This window comes from Heterodontus francisci, chromosome 9, assembly GCF_036365525.1.
Source record: "Heterodontus francisci isolate sHetFra1 chromosome 9, sHetFra1.hap1, whole genome shotgun sequence".
Classification (NCBI taxonomy): Eukaryota; Metazoa; Chordata; class Chondrichthyes; order Heterodontiformes; family Heterodontidae; genus Heterodontus; species Heterodontus francisci.
In genome coordinates this window covers 20,923,175-20,946,033 of record NC_090379.1, presented here as the reverse complement: position 1 = coordinate 20,946,033, position 22,859 = coordinate 20,923,175, and the positions used below count along the sequence as shown (strand labels likewise).

At 42.7% G+C, this 22,859-nt stretch overlaps 1 protein-coding gene across 1 annotated transcript; it reads left to right on the top strand.

The window, feature by feature from the left end:
- The first annotated feature begins 377 nt into the window (after positions 1-377).
- Positions 378-22,693, top strand: isca2 (iron-sulfur cluster assembly 2). The gene is made up of 4 exons (XM_068038659.1): positions 378-487; positions 12,902-13,088; positions 14,457-14,572; positions 21,309-22,693. The coding sequence occupies exons 1-4, from the start codon at positions 423-425 to the stop codon at positions 21,481-21,483; spliced, it is 543 nt and encodes a 180-aa protein (XP_067894760.1). The 5' UTR covers positions 378-422; the 3' UTR covers positions 21,484-22,693.
- The last annotated feature ends 166 nt before the right edge of the window (positions 22,694-22,859 follow it).

Here is a 22,859-nt window from a genome sequence, read left to right as displayed (position 1 = left end):
CTTATAAGGTCCTCAAAATACCAAATGAGCGAAAACTAACCCCACTACTCGAACAGTTAACATTTATATAAAATAAACAAAAAACTTCTCCCTTTGCAGAGGCTGTGCATGCCATTTTCAGTTAGCGCCGACCCCGGCCACTATTTTAATTGACATAAGAGAAATCCAATTAGGTCGCCGCGAGCACCAAGATAATCCAATCGCCGTCATCTGGGTTATGACGTGTATCTTCTTGCACCAATTGGCGTGTTGAGGAGGCGGGATAATGCTGTGGTTATGACGGACGTGCTCAGAGTCCAATGGAAAATGTGAGTTTGATAAACCCGCCCTACATTTGCGCCAATGGGAAGGTCATAGAGGGTGGTACCTTCGGTGAGTGTGAGTTTCTGCTGGGCTGGCCTGGCCTGGTTACTGAGGGGAAGATGATAGCAGCTGGGGCGGTGAGGAAATCTCTGTTGTTAGCTGCTGTTCAGCTTTGCTGGAGGAGGTGAGCAATAGTAAATGGTGAATAGTTAGTTGCTTGTCATTTATGGTGAGTTAGATCAGTGTCCTCCAAATGGGCCGTTTTGCTAGTAAAGGACTCTTGTACATGAGCCTATATTATTAGGCCATCTGCATCAAGACGAAAGTGACTGAAACAAACGTAGTTAGTTATAAAAACAAGAAATGCTGGAACCACTCAGCAGGTCTGGCAGCATCTGTGAAAAGAGAAGCAGAATTAACGTTTCGGGTCAGTGACCCTTCTTCGGAACTGACCGAATATTCTTTGGATAAAGGCTGACATTGGGAATGGGTTCCAACTTGGGATAACTATGTTTTTGTGGACTTTGGAAAAATCTTTACCTGGATATCAGAAGTCCAGAGCCAACTGATCTTTTTAAAATACAAGCCCTCCACACCCCTTCCTCTTTTTCCATGTTTTATCCCATGGAGATATTAAATATAACATAAGAAATAAGAGCAGGAGTAGGCCTTTCGGCCTCTCAAGCCTGCTCTGCCATTCAATGAGATCACGGCTGGCTGATCTGATCGTGGCCTCAACTCTACTTTCCTGTCCACCCCCACCCCACCCCACCCCACCCCACCCCACCCAATAACCCTGACTCCCTTGTCGATCAAAAATCTATAACTCAGCCTTTAACAGCATCTACAGTATTTTGCTTTTGTATCAGCATTGAATATATTCAGTGATCAACCTCCATTGCTCTCTGGGGCAGACAATTCCAAAGCTTAACTACCCTCAGAGAAGAAATTCCTCCTCATCATCTTAAAAGGGAGCCCCCCCCCCCGCCTTATTCTAAAACTGTGCCCCCATAGTTCTAGATTCCCCCATGAGGGGAAATATCCTCTCAGCATCTACCCTGTCAAGCCCGCTTATATATTTCGATACGATCACCTCATTCTTCTAAACTCCAATAAGTATAGGCCCAACCTGCTCAACAGTTCCTCATAAGACAGCCCCTTCATCCCAGGAATCAACCTTCTCTGAACTGCCTCCAATACAAGTATACCCCACCTTAACTAAGGAGACCAGAACTGCACACAGTACTCCAGATGTTGGCTCACCAATGCCCTGTACAGTTGTAACACGATGTCCCTACTTTTATATTCCAACCCCCTTGCAATAAAGGCTAACATTCCATTTGCCTTCCTAATTACTTGCTGTACCTGCATGCTAACTTTTTGTGATTCATGTACCAGGACACCCAGATCCCTCTACTGCAGCATTCTGTAATCTCTCTCCATTTAAGTAATATTCTACTTTTCTATTCTTCCTACTAAAATGGATAACCTCCAATTTTCACATATTATACTACATCTGCCAATTTTTTTTCCCACTCACTTAATCTATTTCTATCCCTTTACAAACTGTTTGTGTCCTTCTCACAAGTTGCTTTCCAACCTCTCTTTGAATCATCAGCAAATTTGGCTACAATACACTTCATCCAAGTCATTGATATAGATTGTGAATAGTTGAGGCCCCAGCACTGATCCCTGTGGCATCTGTTGCAACCAGGTTGGGAGGGGTGTAATGTTAATTCAGTCCCACTTCTCCACAGGTCACAACATATATTTAAATTTTCCCACTTACTGAACCAGTCAATCAGATACTTATTTTTCCCCAGAATAAAGCACACCAACCAGGTTTCCTTAATAACACAATTATCAGTTTATTATTAACCAAGTCTTAACCAATAATAAAGTAAACATGCACACGAATTGAAATATTAAAGCCTCTTATCCAGGAGTAGTGATGTCTTGCTTCAATTGTATAGAACCTTGGTTAGATTGCATTTGGAGTACTGTGTGCAGTTTTGGTCCCCTTACCTTAGGAAAGATATTATTGCCATAGAGGGAGTGCAGCAAAGGTTCACCAGACTTGTTCCTGGGATGGCGGGACTCTCCTATGTAGAGAAAGTGGGGAAACTGGGCCTGTATTCTCTAGAGTGTCGAAGAATGAGAGGTGATCTCATTGAAACCTACAAAATACTTAAAGGGATAGACAGGGTAGATGCAGATAAGATGTTTCCCCTAGTTGGGGAGTCTAGAACCAGGTGACACAATTTCAAAATAAGGGAGAAGCCACTCAGGACAGAGATGAGGAGAAAGTTCTTTACTCAGAGGGTTGAGAATCTTTGGAACTCTCCACCCCAGAGGGCTGTGGAAGTTCAGTCATTGAGTATATTTAAAGCAGAGATTGACAGATTTCTAAATACCAATGACATAAAGGGATATGAGGATAGTATGGGAAAAAGGCATTGAAGTGGATGATCAGCCATGATCATATTGAATGGCAGAGCAGGCTCGATGGGCTGAATGGCCTACTCTTGCTCCTATGTTCCTATTTATCCTAGCCCTCATGCACACACACACATACACAACCAGTTAACTGGGCAAAAAAAAGGGATTTTTGTTTACAATTGCTACAAAGAAATAGAAGGAATAAAAAAAAGCACTTAAGCCGAAAAGAAGGTATCGAAGTCCTTTGTTTTGGTGAAGTGTTCCAAAGTGGAATAGGCAGCTGTCAATGGAATCTTTCTAGAACAGTTCTTTCCATGTGATGTTGATGATCAGTTTGAGTAGGCTTTCAAAAAGATGCAGCTACAGAAGGTTTCACATAGGTCTGACATCAGGTGTGCAGCAACAAAGGTTTCAATTCTCACACATTCGATGCAAAGTTCTTTCAAAGATGCAAGGTTTCTGCAAGCATGCAGGATTTCTTCAAATACAGGAGGCAAAAGGAAACACACTTGACACAGGATTTGCTTTTCAAGAGAAATATGGGCTGGCCGGATCTTCTTCTGTTCTGCTGACAGGTCAATAAGCAAACTCCAAATGAATCTGGCCAAACACCAACTTTCTCCAGAAACAAGTTCTATGACAACCATAAATCCTGGCCTGTCATTCTCTTGCAAACATCCTTTCAGAGTCACAAGCACAACCTTGCTGGGTTATTTGCAAACAGATGCTTTCCAGTAAGACCTGCCCACCAGCCAACATTCTGTTGACCTTCCCTTTTGTTTTTTTAAACCACAAAGTTCAGCACTCTCCACATGACTTAATGTCCAGAATTCAACTATACGTTTTTTAAGACGTATTTTACAAAAGAAACAGAAGCAATCTCATAACACACCCCACTAGTTACAGTTTGCCGACTGATGATGACCCAATTATCCTAACTTTGTTTCCTGTTAGTTAGCCAATCCTCTAGCCACACAATGAGCTCTTATCCAGTGCAGTAACCTTTTATATGGCATCTTATTGAATGCCTTTTGGAAATCTAAATACAGTACATCTGCTGGTTCTCTTCTATCCGCCCTGTTTGTTACATCCTCAAAGAACTCTAATAAATTTGTCAAACACGATTTCCCATTCATAAAACAATGATTCTGCTTGATTGTATTATGATTTTCTAAGTGTCTTGCTACTACTTCCTTAATAATGGATTCCAGCATTTTCCCAATGACAGATGTTAGGCTAACTGACCTATAGTTATCTGTTTTCTGTCTCCCTCCTTTCTTGATTAGGGGTGTTACATTTGCAGTTTTCCAATCCACTGGGATCTTTCCAGAATCAAGGGAATTTTGGAAGATTATAACCAATGCATCCACTATCTGTGCAGCCACTTCTTTTAAGACCCTAGGATGCAGGCCATCAGGTCCAGGAAACTTGTCAGCCTTTAGTCCCATTGGCTACCTTGGTACTTTTTCTGTAGTGATAGTTTCAAGTTTCTCCCTCCCTTTTACTCCTTGATTTTCTACTATTCTTGGGATGCTTTTAGTGAGTTCTGTGGTGAAGACAGATACAAAATACAGTTCAAAGTCTCTGCTATTTCCTTGTTTTCCATTATTTATTCCCCAATCTAATTCTCTAAGGGACCAATGTTTACTTTAGCTATTCTCTTCAATTAGTCATTAATATTTTCAGTGGGCTATTATCATTGGCAAAAGAGAAGCAAGCCAGAATTTCAGATCCCTATTCGTATGCACCCATGATCAAACTGGTGTGAACTTGTGCTTTATTTGGGCAACCATTTTATAAATGATCTTAATTGAAACCTAAAACCAAATTATATTTTTCACAATAAGCATTTTATTGTTGTTAACTAGTCACAGTGTTGTCGTATTGCCAATGGCATGTAAACTTCATTTAGCTGCCAGTGTGACTAGTCTTCTGTCTGCCCACTTCCATCACCTTTGGTTGTGCCTGTTTTCTGCAGCTTTTACTGTAGTTTGGCTTTATTTTACCAAAAAATACTTTCTGGGAAGTATTAGGCATAATATATATGACATAAAAAGATACTGATTCTAAATCTATTTTAATATATGATCATTTTTACAGGTGAGATGTGAAAAATGTCATTTTTAAACCATCATGGGGAGTCTCACACAAATGTCATTTTTTAAAAGATGGTTTAACATTACAAGTTGTTCACTTAAAATATGTAAGTTTGTGAGAACAAATTGATATTGGCAGAGAGTTGCCAAAGTCTACCTACACCAACTGGTAAAGGAAGCCACAACATTTACTGGGACTGAAGAAGTAGCACATGTTGGCATCTTGATATTCTGAATTGAGCCACAGAAATGGCCTTCTTGGCATTCAGTAACATGACTGACCTTGTTTTATTGCTTGGCCTTCAATACTGCCAATGCAGAACATGGACTTGAACTTTTACTGCAGTTGCTCAACATTGTAGTTGTTGGATGATTTGTATTTGGTTCTTTAAAGAACTCTACAGCACACAGACAGTCAAAAAGGCTGAGATATTTTAAAAGCTCCAAATATACATATGAAAATTAAAAAATGCATACACTCCCCTCTTAGGATACATTTATATTGTAACTATTGTTCCAACCAAGTTGTAAGATTTCAGAGTTCTGACCAGGAGAGGGCTTTCTTCTTGAATCCTTACTTGCATTCATCCTACAACATGCTTACATTTAAGTTAACCCCAGGTAAGTTCTCAGGAGAACCAAAGGACTATTTGAACACAGTTTAAAGCAAATTTGTTACCACACCAGTTATACTCCCATGCAGTATCAAAGCTCAAAACAGTATGAGAATACCTTCTTCAGTGGAGGTCTGTACTTTAACATTGTTGTAAAGTACAAAATGAAACCACATTGCAACTTAAGTGTTCTGTTCCATCTCTGTGGGTTTGGGAGTGTGTGGAGTTGCAGTCTTATTGTTACATTTCATCTAATTCTGTTTTTAGCTGATTAATCTATCACTTTCTTATGCTGCTTAAGAGTGTACAGAAATGTAGAAACGTAACTCTTTGAGTTCAAAAAGCTGTAGGACATTGCACTGTGAACCTGCTCATCATGAATTTGTATTTGAGTGTGTTTTCATTCAGCTAAAAGTTAATGTTTGAAACTCCAGTATTTCTGCTACCTCTTATTAGTCAGCACTTCTCTTTTTTTATCTGAGAAGCTAAGGCAAAGGTCAAATGTCTATAGCGCAGAACATGACCAACGATAAAACGAATAGGTGAAAGGGCTTGTAAACTAAGAGGTGATGACTAACATACAAAACCTGGGTTTTAAAATCCTTAACATTGTGAGATGATAGAAAGGAAGATAAATGGGTCCACTGGTTTCAGTTCTTAGGAAATTGAGTTTGAGTGAGGCTTGCCATTACCTAGCAATTATGATATGGTGATTATGATTTCAAATCCCATCATGTTTGCAAATTGTGAAATTGAATTCAATAAATCTGGTAATTTTATGGGGTAGCATCAGAAATGACAATGACAGCTGCCAAATTGTCTAGAAATCCAGTTGGTTCATTCATGATGTACTTGTGCCCGGTCTGACTTAAATGTCACTCCAGTCCCACATGACTGTTAATGGATGGGCAATAAATGCTGCCTTGCCAGTATCATGCATATCCAAGAAGAAATAAAAAAAATTAGAAGGCCTTGAAAGGTGGGTCTCGATTTCAACGCTCTAATTAGGTAGCAAGAAAACTGCACAGGGTGGCTTATTTGGAGGTTAAAAGGGAAAAGCGAGGAAAGCTCAAAGAAAGACTTAGGTAATGTTAATTTTAAAATAGACTGGCAGTGGTCAAAGGCTAGTGGAATTTTTGGTATCCTGTCCATAATGTTTCCTACATTACAACAGTGAGTACACTTCAAAAGAATCGCAAAAGTTTAGTATGCAGGTTCAAGTAATTAGGAAAGTTTATAGAATGTTATCGTTTATTGCGAGAGGAATTGAATACAAAAGTTATGCTTCAGCTATACAGGGCATTGGTGAGACCACATTTGAAGTACTGTGTACAGTATTAGTCTCCATATTTAAGGAAGGAGATAAATGCGTTGGAAGCAGTTCAGAGAAGGTTTACTAGACTAATACCTGGAATGGACAGGTTGTCTTATGAGGAAAGATTGGACAGGCTTGGTTTGTATCTGCTGGAGTTTAAAAGAGTAAGAGGCAACTTGATTGAAACATGTAAGATCCTGAGGGGTCTTGACAGGGTGGATGTGGAAAGGATGTTTGCCCTTGTGGGAGAATTTAGAACTAGGGGGTCACTGTTTAGAAAATAAGGGGTTGCCCATTGAAGACAGAGATGAGGAGAAATGTTTTTCTCTCCGAGAGTCGTGTGTCTTTGGAACTCTCTTCCTCAAAAGACAGTGGAAGCAGAGTCTTTACATATTTTTAAAGCAGAGGTAGATAGATTCTTGATAAGCCGGGGGTAAAAGGTGGGAATGTGGAGTTGAGGTTACAATCAGATCAGCCATGATCTTATTGAATGGTGGAGCAGGCTTGAGGGATCCTGTGGTCTACTCCTGCTCCTAATTCTTATGTTTATATGTTCAATGGCTGTAAAGCACATTGGAATGTCCTGAGGTTTTGAAAAGCATTATACAAATGTAACTCTTACTTTTCTTTAGGACTATGAGGGAACAATTAGAATTGACTTCCATTGCTCAAATCTTGAGCAGATTTGGCCTTTTATGAGTTGTTAAAGGAAAAAACTATGCCAAGAAAGGGGAACTCAGCCAGTTCAGGTGTAGTTGTAGGAATTCTATTTGAGATGAGCAGAAACACTGAGACCAAGACAATGATGAATGAAGAAATGATGAAGGATGGAACCATCAATGATAAGTTCACAGCTGTTGCAGTTTTGCGATGTGGAAAAAACTGTCTAATGTTAATTGAAAAAAACAAAATTTTTATGACCTCATTGTAGGACATGGAGGATAAGATGTAGTGGAGTGGAAATTGATATGTGTGCACCTATTTTTTGGGCATAAAACATTTGCAACATATATCAATTTCTGGGTACGAAATCCTGGAACCAATCGGCAGTATCAACATTGTTTTTAGGTATCCCTGGCTACCACCTGAAAGTAGCATTAGCTTCATTTAAATATGTTGTTCCAACTACCTTTCTACAGTTCCACAACAGCCTAGGCAGTGATCTTTATTGGAACCGTCAATGGCCACTTGCATTTCTGTGGTGCCGGGTAGGGGCAGGGTTTTGCTGTGGGCCTGCAGCCACCTCCTACTGCTCTCTTTCTCCCCCTCCTCATACCTAATTGCCAAGCCAGTGAGGCAGGTGAACCAAATTGGTGCCATAGGGAGCGGCAAGCTGCCTCTGGAGACTCAACAGCCACTGGTGAGCTCAAAAGACCAATTTTAGAATGTTCTCAGGCCAACTGCTTCAGACACATGCTGCTGATTCAACTATTACACAGGACCAGATGTTAACATGCCAACATTCTGGAGGAAGTAGTTGAATATAGAATGGAATCATCAGCAAACAAGTGGATGGGGTGGAGCAGTTCATTGATCTGAAGAAGGAGCTGGTCATTGCTCTGAAAAAGGGGTAGCATTGGGGATCAGATCAGTGCCTGTTCATGGGAAAAGAGTAAAGAGCTTTATAAATGAGAATATAGTTTAACAGGGACGATGGAAGAGAGCATTTTCATACATGTCACCTCGTAGAAAGTTGTTCTTCCTGCGGAAGACTCAGCATTTCTGCACTCCTATCCAGGGTAATTTGAGTAACTCTAGTGCTGCAGGTTACAGCGACACAGACTCAGCTGGAACTCCGTGCTTGGGACCAGCTGACACAGAATTTATATTGAAATCATTACCTAATTCAGAGTTGCTGTTTGGTATTGATGAGAATGAATAAGTTAGGGGACGGTAGCGTAGTGGAAATGTTTCTGGACTAGTGATCCAGTGGTCTGGACTAATGCTCTGGGGTCAATCCCACCATGGCAGCTGGGGGTATTTAAATTCAATTAATTAATAAATCGGGAATAAAAAGCTAGTCTCAGTAATGATGAAAACTACTGCATTATCTGGTTCACTAATGTCCTTCAGGGAAGGAAATCTGCTGTCCTGACTCCAGATCCACACCAATATGATGACTCTTAACTGCCCTCCATAATGGCCTCACAAGTCACTCAGTTGTATCAAACTGCTACAGAAAAGTTAAATAAGAGTAAAACCGGATGGACCACCTGGCACTGGAAAGACAAAGGTAGAGCCTGCCCAGTCGACCCTGCAAAGGGCTCCTCACTAACATTTGGGGACTTGTACCAAAATTGGGAGAGCTGTCCCACAGACTAGTCAAGCAACAGCCTGACATAGTCACACACACCAAATCATATGTTACAGCCAATGTCCCAGACATCACCTTCCCTAGATATGTCCTGTCCCACCGACACCAGAGGTGGCGGCAGAGTGGTATACATTCTGGAGGGAGTGGCCCTGGGTGTCCTCAATATTGACCCGTGGCATCAGGTCAAACTTGGCAAGGAAACCTCCTGCTGATTACCACCTACTGCCCTCCATCAGCTGATGAATCAGTACTCCTCCATGTTGAACATCACTTGGAGGAAGCTGTGAGGGAATCAAGGGAATAGAATGAGCTGGCTAAATCATAAATCATAATGGCACAGAAGGCCATTCAGCCCATCGAGTCCATGACTGCTCTCTGTAGAGCAATCCAGTCAGTCCCATTCCTCTGCTTTATCCCTATAGCCCTGCAGGTTTACTTCTCTCAAGTGCTTATTCGATTTCCTTTTGAAATCATGGGCAACAAGTTCCAGGCCATTATTGCTTGCTGCGTTTAAAAAAAAAGTTCTCCCTCACATCCCCCCTGCATCTCCTGTCCATAACCTTAAATCTATGTCCTCGAGTCCTTGAATTACCAGCTAATGGGAAAAACTTTCCGTTGTCTACCTTACCTAAACCTGCCATTCTACATCGAATCTCCCTTCAACCTCCTTTGCTCCAAGGATAACAACCCCGGCTGCTGCAACCTGACCTTTAGCTAAAATTCCTTATCCTGGAACCATTCTGGTAAATCTCCTCAACACCCTCTCAAGAACCTTCACACCCGTCCTAAAGTGTGGTGGCCAGAACTGGATGCAATACTCTAGTTATGGTCTAACCAGCGCTTTATAAAAGTTCAGCATAACTTCCCTGCTTTAATACTTAGTACCTCTATTTATAAAGCTCAAGATTCCATATACTTTGCTAACTACTCTCTCAATATGTCCTGCCATCTTCAAAGTTCTTTGCACATGAAACTCACCCTCACTCAGCTCTAACTAAATGGATTCTGTCCTTGTCTCCTCAAGGATCTCCTCTCTTTTCAACACTACAACAACACTAAATAGTACTGCCACACCAATTCTCTTTTATCCTTCCCTATCTTTTCTGAACACTTTGTATCCATGAATCCATGAGTGCCCAGTCCTCACCATTTTTAGACAGGGGAGGCAATTGCTGAATGTCGAAAAGATATTTCAAACCAGACATCACAGATGTATGACATACGAATCTCATTCTTACAAGGGAAATTTTAATCTAGGGTTATTAATTTGTGACTACACAATTAATTGCATTAATAAAGCAACAAAATTATGTATAAAACCCTTTGTTTCTAAATTCAGATTATAGTCCAGCATAATCTCCATTTCCGATTACCAAAGACTGGGAATGAATAGTAAGGGACACAGAAATTTCAAGTAAAAAAAGAAAAAAAATGAACTTGCATTTATATAATGCCAAACTTGAGATGTTTCAAAACCCGGCATGACCAATGAAGTACTTTTTGAGCTGTAGCCACTGTTTTAATGTGGGAAATGCGGCAGTCAGTTTAGGCATAACAAGTTCCCACAAACAGCAATGAAATAATTTTTTTAAATTCTTTCATGGGATGTGGGCGTGCTGTCAAGGCCAGCATTTGTTGCCCGTTCCTAATTGCGCTTGACATCCAAGTGACTTGCTAGGCTATTTCAGAGGGCAGTTAAGAGTCGGCCACATTGCTGTGGGTCTGGAGTCACATGTAGGCCAGACCAGGTAAGGATGGCAGACATTAGTGAATCAGATGCAGTTTTATGACAATCAATGATGGTTTCATGGCACCATTACTGAGACTAGCTTTCAATTCCAGATTTTTGCTAATTAATTTAATTTAAATTCCGCCAGCTGCCATAGTGGGATTTGAATCCATGTCTCCAGTATATTAGCCTGGGCCTCTGGATTACTAGTTCAGTGACATTACCACTATGCCACCGTCTCCCTTAATAAATAATAAGACACTTCGCAGCCAATGATATACCTTCTGAGGTGTAGTCACTGTTGTAATGTAGGAAATGTAGGAGCCAATATGCGCAAAGCAAGCTCCCACATACAGCAACGTGATAATAAACAGATCATTTGTTTTAATGACGCAGGTTATAAAGCATATGTTTCTGGATTTAGCTTCAGCTTTCCATTACACTACATTTTGGGTGTTGAAATGTTGTTGTGTACAAGAAAACACAAAACAGAATGTACTGAACAGTACTGATAGTAGAACACAAAGCAACTGTGTCATGGTCATGGGGCACTGTGTAAAAGGGAAGCAGAAGTAATTCCTGTCCCTTCAGAGTCCTTAGTTTTTAATTTTAAAAGTTGCTTATTTCTCTCTGCTTTTTTGTTCCCTAATGATTCAGCTGGGCAAACACTCTCCCTCCTCCCCGCTGCCCCCCAATTGTCCGTGTGTACAATCAGTACACTATAAAGGGCCCGAGTCGAAGCCTGGAATTTGTAGTACTTTCTGTTTTGAATGCGTAAGATTTCCATGAGGATCTAGTAAATACCTGTCGATCAGTTTAATTTTAACTTTCTTTTTTCTGGGTAACCCCAAGGGAATAAGGTACATCACAAATTGATCCTGAGAAGAGTCACGTTAAAGGAACTTTTCAGTAGACAGAGAAAACTTGTAAATTTATCACGTTCCTGATATAGGATTGTTGTATATCACAGATTCTTCACAGCACCCTTTCACTTGATTGTATTTCACCATAATCTGACAGGCAGTGTGCTATTGAGACAGCACTACATTATCTTTCAAATGAGATCTTACCTGCTTCTTTGGGTGGATGTAAAATACTCTGTGGCGCTATTTAAAAAAGAGCAGGAGACTTCTATAGTCAACATTTATCCTCCAAAACCCACCACCAAAGCAGATTAACTGGTCATTATCTCATTGCTGTTTGTTGCACCTGTGTGCAAATTGACTGCTGTGTCTGCAAAATCCTTTGAAAGACACTATATAAATGAAAGTCTGTCTTTTTTCACCCCTGACTTACATGATAAGATAAGCAAGGCATCAAGGTCTAACACTCAAATGGAATAAACTCCATACCTACTGATCCCATGTAGCTCCTAAAAATTCTTTTAATACTGAAATGCTGGCATATTCGGATGATTTGTCACATTGAGAGTCAAATGATGTGGGAACAAAATTAATAAGTGCAAATGACCAAAATGACAAGGTCACTGAAATAGCTTGCGATTAATGAAAAGTTAATTCAGGACAGTCATTTTGCATGGTTGTTCGTGCTCAGTGTTCAAACAATTGATAAGGAGAATTCAAATTGATTTGAATGTCTTGTAATTTTTAGTGCTTGTTGGTGTTGGTGAGCAGAACACTTTCTACTTTCAGCATTCAGTAGGCAGGAAGCATACCAGATCAGATGATCAGATACAGTTTCAGTTAGATTGAGAAATGTAGCATCTTCCTTAGTCCCTAGAATTTGTTCTGCCCCGGTCCTAGAAAAACAGCTCTGACACTGACTGCCGAGTGCTAGTGTCAGTGTTGACAAGAATTTGGAATGGATTTTGAACTGAAGCATGGTGGATTTTGATCAATTGGCCTCTTTCATGGACTTCAAGAAAAACTTGCAATTATATAGCGCTTTTCATGACCACTGGATGTCGCAAAGTGCTTTACAGCCAATGAAGTACTTTTGAAGTGTAGTCACCAACTGTTGTAGCATTGCGGTTTTATCCCTATGCAGTCACATGCACAAACTAGGTCAAACTTTTTCTCAGTTTGTACACAATTCTACCAGCTGACATTTTTCATATTTAATTTTTAACAGGGTGCCATGTTTGACCATTTGTTTACAGAGCCGGCCTATGTTACCGGCTCGAAAAACTTGTATTGTGGCCCACCGGGAATTGCTAGCTTCTCAAGTAACTGGAAGGCGCTTCTCAGCTGGCCAAGAAACTGAATCAAGATCTGGTGCACCCCAGGACACTGTGTTCCTTAGTGACAGCTGTGTTAAGGTAAAGAGAGTAAGATGGTGGTGTCTACTTGAGATATCTAAGTGGGTAAAAATTCAGAGGATTTAAAATCAAGCAGTTCTAGATCTAATTATAGTATCTGTGCTTGTATTCTGCCTTACCAGTTGTTACCAGTGTTAGTTACAAATGATATAGGATTGCTATAGTAAGTGTAGAATGCACTAATAGAAAGTGTGGGGGATTCCCACACCATCGGGCTGAATTTTATGAGCCCTCAGGGGTCGTGGCGGGCCCAGAAAATTCTCCGGCAGAGGCCCGCTACAACCCCTGATGCCGAGAAAGCAGCGCCGCATTTTACGGGCGGCAGTGAGACCTCGGTGCAGACGGCCTCCCACGCCGATATTCCAGCTGGTGGCCAGAAGTCCCATGCCTTCCGATCCCTGTTTGGGGATTCATCGCAAGACACGAGTGGGGAGGGGAGGAGGAGGTTAATTTTCAGGTCGGGAGGACGGGGGTGGGAGGAGCAGAGGAACCTTACTGCATTGGCTGGGGGGCTGGTGGGAAGGGGCTGAAGGACAAAGGTGAGAAAGTTCGGGTTGGGAATTGAGTTTATTTTGGATGGGATAGGCCCAAAAACAAACATTGGGGTTGGGGGGACAGTGTGGGAGAGGGGATTCCAGCTTTTATTTAGTTTTTTACATTAATTTCAAATCAATGTTCCTTTAAAATTTCAATTGCTACTGCAGGGCTTGAAGCCCTTTAAAAATGGCACCGGCACCTGTGTGGTGGTTGCCAGGGACAGAGTGGTCGCCCCTTCTATGTCATCGGGGGAGGCTGCTCTGCCCCCTCCATGTAAATGAGTGCCCGCGCGAAATACCGTGGGGGCTCAGCGACGGCGCATCCGCTCCTGAAGAGCGCTGAGATCAAAGCGCGCTGCCGTGATTTGCGGCGTGCTCATAAATTTCTGCTCATCGTGTTTGCTAATTAGTGGGGGAAAATCAATTTCCCAGATTTAGACTGATAGCCTTCTCTAACCAGAGTAACATTGCATGCTTGTAGCATCCCTGTATGACATTACCAATCAGAATTATGAGCAGCTTTGTGCTGTGTCTCTTGCTTGGTAACATGGTTGTTACCCCTCCCAAACTCATTAACCTTCATGAGGAAAAAGGAGGAGGTGGATTTATTTCTATTAGTCTGTGCTGGAAGCTAGCCCTGGTCCCAGGCAGTGGCTTAAACCATAGTACACACAATTTCCCACCCTGTAATACAAAGTGATCCATAGTCAATTAGCAAGACATTTCTTGGCGTGGAGATGTACTAAACAGCTTACTGTAATTTTATAGCAACTTTATGAAGTTTATAAATTATTACATTTTTAAAGTCCCTTTAAAATATTTTGTGTTACAGCGCCTACAAAAGATTTTGGGAACAGATGAGTTCCTGAGGGTACAAGTCGAAGGAGGTGGCTGCTCAGGATTCCAGTACAAATTCATACTGGATAGAACAATAGACCCAGACGATAGGTAAAAAAAAATCACCCGAGTGAGTTTTGTTTACTGGTGTTTCGTGCTTTTTCTTTTGCTCAATAGTAACATCATACATGCAGATGCAGTCTCCAGAGTAGACTATGACCTGCAAACGCCACTCTGATCTGTTCATTTTTCTGATTTGAGTTATAATCTTCCCTATGGAAGGCACTGCACAGATCTGAGATGATAGCTTGTGGTCTGCCATTCTGTGGTTGTGGGTGCTGCAATATGCCACACTGCTAGACTGGTGACTTCATTTTTCTATCTTCCATTAACATTTTCCCTTTGGTAAGTATGCTTCCTTAAGCGATGGAAGGAGTTGTCAACAGTGCTATCAAGCAGCACTTGCTCAGCAATAACCTGCTCACTGATACTTAGCTTGGGTTTCCCCAGGCCACTCAGCTCCTGACCTCATTACAGCCTTGGTCCAAACATGGACAAAAGAGCGGAACTTCAGAGGTGAGGTGAGAGTGACTGCCCTTGACATGAAGGCAGCATTTGACTGAGTATGGCATCAATGGAGCCCTAGCAAAACTGGAGTCAATGGTCGTCAGTGGGAAAACTCTCTGCTGGTTGGTGTCATACCTAGCACAAAGGAAGATGGTTGTAATTGTTGGAGGTCAGTCATCTCAGTCACATGACATTCACTGAAGGAGTTCCTCAGGGTAGAGTCCTAGGTCCAACCATCTTCAGCTGCTTCATCAATGGCCTCCCCTCCATCATCAGGTCAGAAGTGGGGATGTTCGCTGATGATTACACAATGTTCAGCACCATTTGCGACTCCTCAGATACTTAAGCAGCTCATGCCCAGATGCAGCAAGACCTGGGCAACATCCAGGCTTGGTCTGATAAGTGGCAAGTAACATTTGCGCCACACAAATGCCAGGCAATGACCATCTCAAACAAGAAAGAATCTAACCATCTCCCCTTGATGTTCAATGGCATTGCCATTGCTGAATCCCCCACGATCAACATCCTGCGGGTTACCATTGACCAGAAACTGAACTGGAACAGCTACATAGAACCATAGAAGGAGACCATTCAGCCCATCATGTCTACGCTGGCCCAATAAACTATCCGCCCAAACTAATCCCACCTTCCAGCACCTAGTCCATAGCCCTGCAGGTTACAGAACCTCGGGTAAATGTCCAGGTACCTATTAAAAGAATTGAGCGTCTCTGTCTCCACCACCATTCCTGGCAGTGAATTCCAGACACCCACCCCCCTCTGGGTGAAAAAGTTTCCCCTCATGTCACCTCTAATCCTTCTACCAGTCACCTTAAATCTGTGCCCCCTGGTAACTGACCTCCCGCCAGGAGAAATATGTCTATCTAGGCCCCTCATAATTTTGTACACCTCAATCAAGTCACCTCTCAGCCTCCTCAGTTCCAGGGAAAACAGCCCTAGCCTATCCAATCTTTCCTCATAGCTGCAACCTTCAAGCCCTGACAACATTCTTGTAAATCTCCTCTGTACTCTCTCCAGAGCAATTACGTCCTTTCTGTAATGTGGTGACCAGAACTGCACGCAGGGCTCCAGCTGTTGCTTAACCAGCGCTCTGTACAGTTCCAGCATCACATCCCTGCTTTTGTACTCTATACCTCGGCTAATAAAGGAAAGCAATCCATATGCCTCCTTCACCACTCGATCCACCTGTGCTGCCACCTTCAGGGACTTGTGGACATGCATTCCAAGGTCCCTCACTACTTCTACCCCTCTCAATATCCTCCCATTTATTGTATATTCTCTCGCTTTATTTGCCCTCCCCAAATGCAATACCTCACACTTCTTTGGATTGAATTCCATTTTGCCACTTTTTTGCCCACTCAACCAAAGCATTGATATCATTCTGGAGTCCACGGCTTTCCTCCTCACTATTAACTGCATGGCCAATTTTTGTATCATCAGCAAATTTCCCAATCATGCCTCCCACATTTAAATCCAATTCATTAATATATACCACAAACAGCAAGGGCCCCAACATTGAGCCCTGTGGAACATCACTGGAAACCTCTTTCCATTCACAAAAACATCCGTTGATACTACCCTTTGTTTCCTGTCCCTGAGCCAATTCTGGATTCAACCTGCCACCTTCCCTTGTATCCCATGGGCTTTCATGTTACTGACCAGTCTGCCATGCGGGACCTTGTCAAATGCCTTACTAAAATCCATGTAAACCACATCCACTGAACTACCCTCATCTTGTCACTTCCTCAAAAAACTCAATCAAGTTAGTAAGACATGACCTTCCCCTGACAGATCCATGCTGACTATCCCTGATGTGTCCATGCCTTTCTAAGTGATGGTTTATCCTGTCCCTCAGAATAGGTTCTAACAATTTACCCACCACTGAGATCAGACTGACTGGCCCATAATTACCTGGCTTATCCCTCACACCATTAGTAAATGACGGTACAAGGTTCGCAGACCTCCAATCTGGTACCTCGCCTGTATCTAGTGAGGATTGAAGATGACCCTCAGTGCATCTGCTATTTCCTCCCTGGCTTCCTTTAACAACCAAGGATGCAATCCATCCAGCCTGGGCAATTTATCCGCTTTCAAGGATGTCAGACCCTCTAGTACTTCCTCTCTCATTATGCTACCGTATCTAATATTTCACACTCCTCCTCTTTAACTGCAATGTCTGCATCAACTCCCTCCTTTGTGAAGACAGAGATAAAAAGCTCATTAAGAACCCTGCCCACATCTTCTGCATCCACACATAAGTTCCCCTGTACATTTCTGATAAGCCCCACCCTTTCCTTAGTCATCCTCTTGCTCTTAATGTACTGATAAAACATCTTCATGTTTTCCTTGATTTTACGTGCCAATAATTTTTCACGTCCTCGCTTTGCTTTTCTAATTTCCTTTTATACTTCACCCCTACACTTTCTATACCCCTCTAGGCTTTCGAAAGTATTAAGACGTTTATGATAGTCATAAGCTTTTTTTTTTTGCTTTAACTTACCCAAGAAGCTAGAACCAGGGGGCTCTAGATTTGGCAGCACCACCCTTAATCTTTGTAGGGGCATGCCTAGACTGTGCCCATAGTATCTCGTTCTTGAATGCCTCCCACTGGTTTGAGACTGATTTTCCTTCAAGTAGCTCTATCCAGTCCACTTTCAAATATTCTATGCATGATTGATATTCAAAGTGCCTATCCAGGCAAGTGGAGAGTATCCCACCACACTCCTGACTTGTGCCTAGTAAATGGTGGACAGGCTTTGGGGAGTCAGGAGGTGAGTTACTCACTGCAGGATTCCTAGCCTCTGACCATCTCTTGTAGCCACGGTATTTATATGGCTACTCCAGTTCAGCTTCTGATCAATGGTAAGCCCCTAGGATATTGATAGTGGTGGATTCAGTGATCATAATGCCATTGAATGTCAAGGGCAGATGGTTAGATTCTCTCTTGTTGGAGATGGTCATTGCCTGGCACTTGTGTGGCGCAAATGTTACTTGCCACTTATCAGCCCAAGCCTGGATATTGTCCAGGTCTTGCTGCTTTTCTACACGGACTTCTTCAATATCTGAGGAGTCACGAATGGTGCTGAACATTGTGCAATCATCAGTGAACATGCCCACTTCTCACCTTATGATTGAAGGAAGGTCATTGATGAAGCATCTGAAGATGGTTAGGCCTAGGACACTACCCTGAGGATCGACTGCAGTGATGTCCTGGAGCTGAGATGCTTGACCTCCAACAACTATCTTCCTTTGTGCTAGGTATGACTTCAACCAATGGAGAGTTTTCCTCCTGTTTCCCATTGACTCCAGTTTTGCTAGGGCTCCTTGATGCCATACTCGGTCAAATGCTGCCTTGATGTCAAGGGCAGTCACTCTCACCTCACCTCTTGAGTTCAGCTCTTTTGTCCATGTTTGAACCAAGGCTGTAATGAGATCTGCAGCTGAGTGTCCCTAGCGGAACCCAAACTGAACGTCACTGAGCAGGTTATTGCTAAGCAAGTGCCGCTTGATAGCACTGTCGAAGACACCTTCCATCATTTTACTGATGATTGAGAGTAGACTGATGGGGCGGTAATTGGCCGCTTGGACTTGCCCTGCTTTTGTTTACAGAGCATACCTGGGCACTTTTCCACATTGCTGGGTAGATGCCAGTGTTGTAGCTGTACTGGAACAGCTTGGCTAGGGGCGCAGCAAGTTCTGGAGCATAGGTCTTCAGAATTGTTGCCGGAATGTTGTCAGTGCCCATAGACTTTGCAGTATCCCGTGCCTTCAATCGTTTCCTGATAACACCCGGAGTGAATCGAATTGGCTGAAGACTGGTATTTGTGATGCTGGGGACCTCAGGAGGAGGCTGAGAAGGATCATCAACTTGGCACTTCTAACTGAAGATGTTGCAAATGCTTCAGCCTTATCTTTTGCTCTGATGTGCTGGGCTCCTCCATCATTAAGGATGGGGATATTTGTGGAACCACCTCTTCCTGTTAGTTATTTAATTGTCCACCACCATTCATGAGTGGATGTGCCAGGACATTGGGTATGGGATTGCTTAACTCTGTCTATCACATGCTGCTTACGCTGTTTGGCGTGCAAGTAGTCCTGAGTTGTAGCTTCACCAGGTTGACACCTCATTTTGAGGTATGCCTGGTGCTGCTCCTGGAATGCCCTCCTGCACTCTTCATTGAACCAGGGTTGGTCCCCTGGCTTGATGGTAATGGTAGAGTGGGGGATATGCCAGGCCCTGAGGTTACCGATAGTGGTAGAGTACAATTCTGCTGCTGCTGATGGCCCATAGCACCTCATGGATGCCCAGTTTTGCATTGCTAGATCTGTTCGAAATCTATCCCATTTAGCTGGGTGGTAGTGTCACACAACATGAAGGAGGGTATCCTCAATGTGAAGGCGGGATTTCGTCTCCACAAGGACTGTGCGATGTTCACTCGTACCAATAATGTCATGGACAGATGCATCTGCGGCAGGCAGATTGGTGAGGACGAGGTCAAGTATGTTTTTCCCTCTTGTTGGTTCCCTCACCGCCTGCCGCAGACCCAGTCTGGCAGCTATGTCCTTAAGGACTCGGCCAGCTCAATCAGTAGTGGTGCTACTGAGCCACTGTTGGTGGTGGACATTGAAGTCCCCCATCCAGAGTACATTCTGCACCCTTGCCACCCTCAGTGCTTCCTCCAAGTGCTGTTCAACATGGAGGAGTACTGACTCATCAGCTGAAGGGGGAGCGGTGGGTGGTAATCAGCAGGAAGTTTCCTTGCCCATATTTGACCTGATGCCATGAGACTTCATGGGTTCTGTAGTCAATTTTGAGGTTGAGGTCTCCCAGGGCAACTCCCTCCCGATTGTATACCACCATGCCGCCACCTCAGCTGGGTCCTTCCTGCCGGAGGGACAGGACACGCCCAGGAATGGTGATGGTCGTGTCTGGGACATTGTCTGCAAGGTATGATTCGGTGAGGATTACTATGTCAGGTTGTTGCTTGACTAGGCTGTGGGACAGCTCTCCCAACTTTGGCATAGAAAGTTGGTTGATGGACAGGAAACAAAGAGTAGGGATAAATCGGTCTTTTACCGAATGGCAGGCAGTGACTAGTGGGGTACCGCAGGGATTGGTGCTCGGACCCCAGCTATTCACAATATATATTAATGATTTAGATGAGGGAACTAAATGTAATATCTCTAAATTTGCAGATGACACAAAACTGGGTGGGAGGATAAGTTGTGAGGAGGATGCAGAGAGCCTTCAGGGTGATTTGGACAAGTTGAGTGAGTGGGCTAATGCATGGCAGATGCAGTATTATGTGGATAAATGTGAGGTTATCCACTTTGGTCGCAAAAACAAGAAGGCAGATTATTATCTGAACAGCTATAAACTGAGAGGGGAATATGCAGCAAGACCTGGGTGTTCTCGTACACCATTCGCTGACGGTAAGCATGCAGGTGCAAAAGGCGGTAAAAAAGGCAAATGGTCTGTTGGCCCTCATAGTGAGAGGATTTGAGGAGCAGGGATGTCTTGCTGCAATTATACAGGGCCTTGATGAGGCCACACCTGGAATATTGTGTGCAGTTTTGGTCTCCTTATCTGAGGAAGGATGTTCTTGCTATAGAGGGAGTGCAGCGAAGGTTTACCAGACTGATACCTGGGATGGTGGGACCGATGTATGAAGAGAGATTGAGTTGGTTAGGATTATATTCGCTGGAGTTCAGAAGAGTGAATGGGGGATCTCATAGAAACCTATATAACTCTAACAGGACTTGACAGGGTAGATGCAGGAAGGATGTTCCCGATGGTGGGGAAGTCCAGAACCAGGGGTCATAGTCTAAGGATATGGGGTAAACCTTTCAGGACTGAGATGAGGAGAAATTTCTTCACCCAGAGAGTGGTGAGCCTGTGGAATTCGCTACCACAGAAAGCAGTTGAGGCCAAAACATTGTATGTTTTCAAGAAGAAGTTAGATATAGCTTTTGGGTCTAAAGGGATAAAAGGGTATGGGGCGAAAGCGGGAACAGGTTACTGAGTTGGATGATCAGCCATGATCACAATGAATGGCGGAGCAGGGTCAAAGGGCCAAATGGCCTACTCCTGCTCCTGTTTTCTATGTTTCTATGGCACTAGCCCCAGATGCTAGTAAGGAGGACATGTTGATTTAATTCCAACATGAATTGAATACTTATAAATTAGTCTGGTATGAAATATCTTAAAATATATTAATTTTACATTCTGCATGTTAATTGTATGGTTGTCTTTACAAATTAGGGTCTTTGAACAGGATGGCGTTTGCCTTGTCGTTGACTCTGACAGTCTGGAGTACCTGAAGGGAGGAACAGTGGATTACAGTGAGGAACTGATCCGTAGCTCATTTCAAGTGATGCACAATCCACAGGCAGAGCATGGATGTTCTTGTGGCAGTTCCTTTTCCGTCAAACTCTAAAGTGACGCCCTTTGTGTCGCAGTTTGTCATTTTAGAAAAATTGCTCACTAAAGCTGGACTGGCCTGACCTGGAGAAGACCCAGCCAAGCTTAAAACAAAATCTTGTGACCTTGTAGCTTTGTTGAGGATTGCAAAAAGAACAAATGTTAAGAGAACACTGGAGTTGCATTATTTATGATTTGTAATGTGTTACTGCCAAATATTTTGAAACAAAATGTGCTAGTGGTAGGAAAAGTTGTATAAATGTTTTCGTAACAAGATATCATTTTGATTCTTCAAAATGAAATAATAATATGGGGGGGGGGCAGCAAAGGAATTAAATAATTTAATCTAAAGTGCATCTCCCCACACCTCAAGAAAGACTGGAAAAGTATGTGTGGTATTTCTTATCTGAAGAGAAATATCTAGCACGGTTCCTATCTGCTTCTTGCAGATCTGACGAGGGTGCAAGTGGCCAACTGTCACATTTGGGTCCATCTCGAACTGCTAGCCATTCATCTGAACATGTATCTGCATCCTTCCCTGTTGGCTGCTCAACCCCAAGTAAAACATGTAGTAACAGCCATGCTTTACCTTTTTAGTTAGGTTTAAGTACTGCGTTGGTGGACTCCGGCTCCGAAAGGCCACTCCTCAGTTCTGTTACTAATATTGAAGTGTCACAGAGACCTGGTCATTTTCAAACGTTTTAGTTTGAAAGTTATTATTGAATCTGCTTCCATCCTTTCAGGCAGTTCATTCCAGATCTTAGCAACTCGCTGTGTAAAATAGCAATTCTCCTCATAGCTCGCTTTTGTTCTTTTGGCAATTACCTTAAAACTGTGTCCTCTGGTTACTGGCCCTCTTGCCAGTGGAAGCAGTTTTCCTATTTACTGTAACAAGACCTTCATAATTTTGAGCATTTCTATGAAATCTCCCCAAAACCTTCTCTGCTGTATGAAGAATAATCCCAGCTTCTCTGGTCTGTACTTGTGTACTAGAATCTCTTAAGTCTTGTGGGCATTTGCTTCCTGTTTTGAATTAGTGACTGTAATCTGCATTCAGTCATGTGCAACAAGACAACTAGACTGAGGCAAAAGTTTATTTCACTGGGTCCTGAAGTTGATATGAGGGCAGAGTCTCAGAAACATCTCCTTTCTCAAAGCTGTGTGAGGTGGTCTCCCTTAATTTGCATAAAATAAAAAATAAATTGGTGTGGATACCATTATAAGTACCTTCATTGTGGCTTTTTAAATTTTTCTTTATTAATTTACAACAAAGAAAAAAATTGTGAACTGACTTGTCCAGTGTGGCTGTGCCATTGTCAGAAGTCTGCACGATGCTAGTCTGCACGGTCTGAAGAATATGAAGCTCTGAAGCTTGGATCACTACCTTGACAC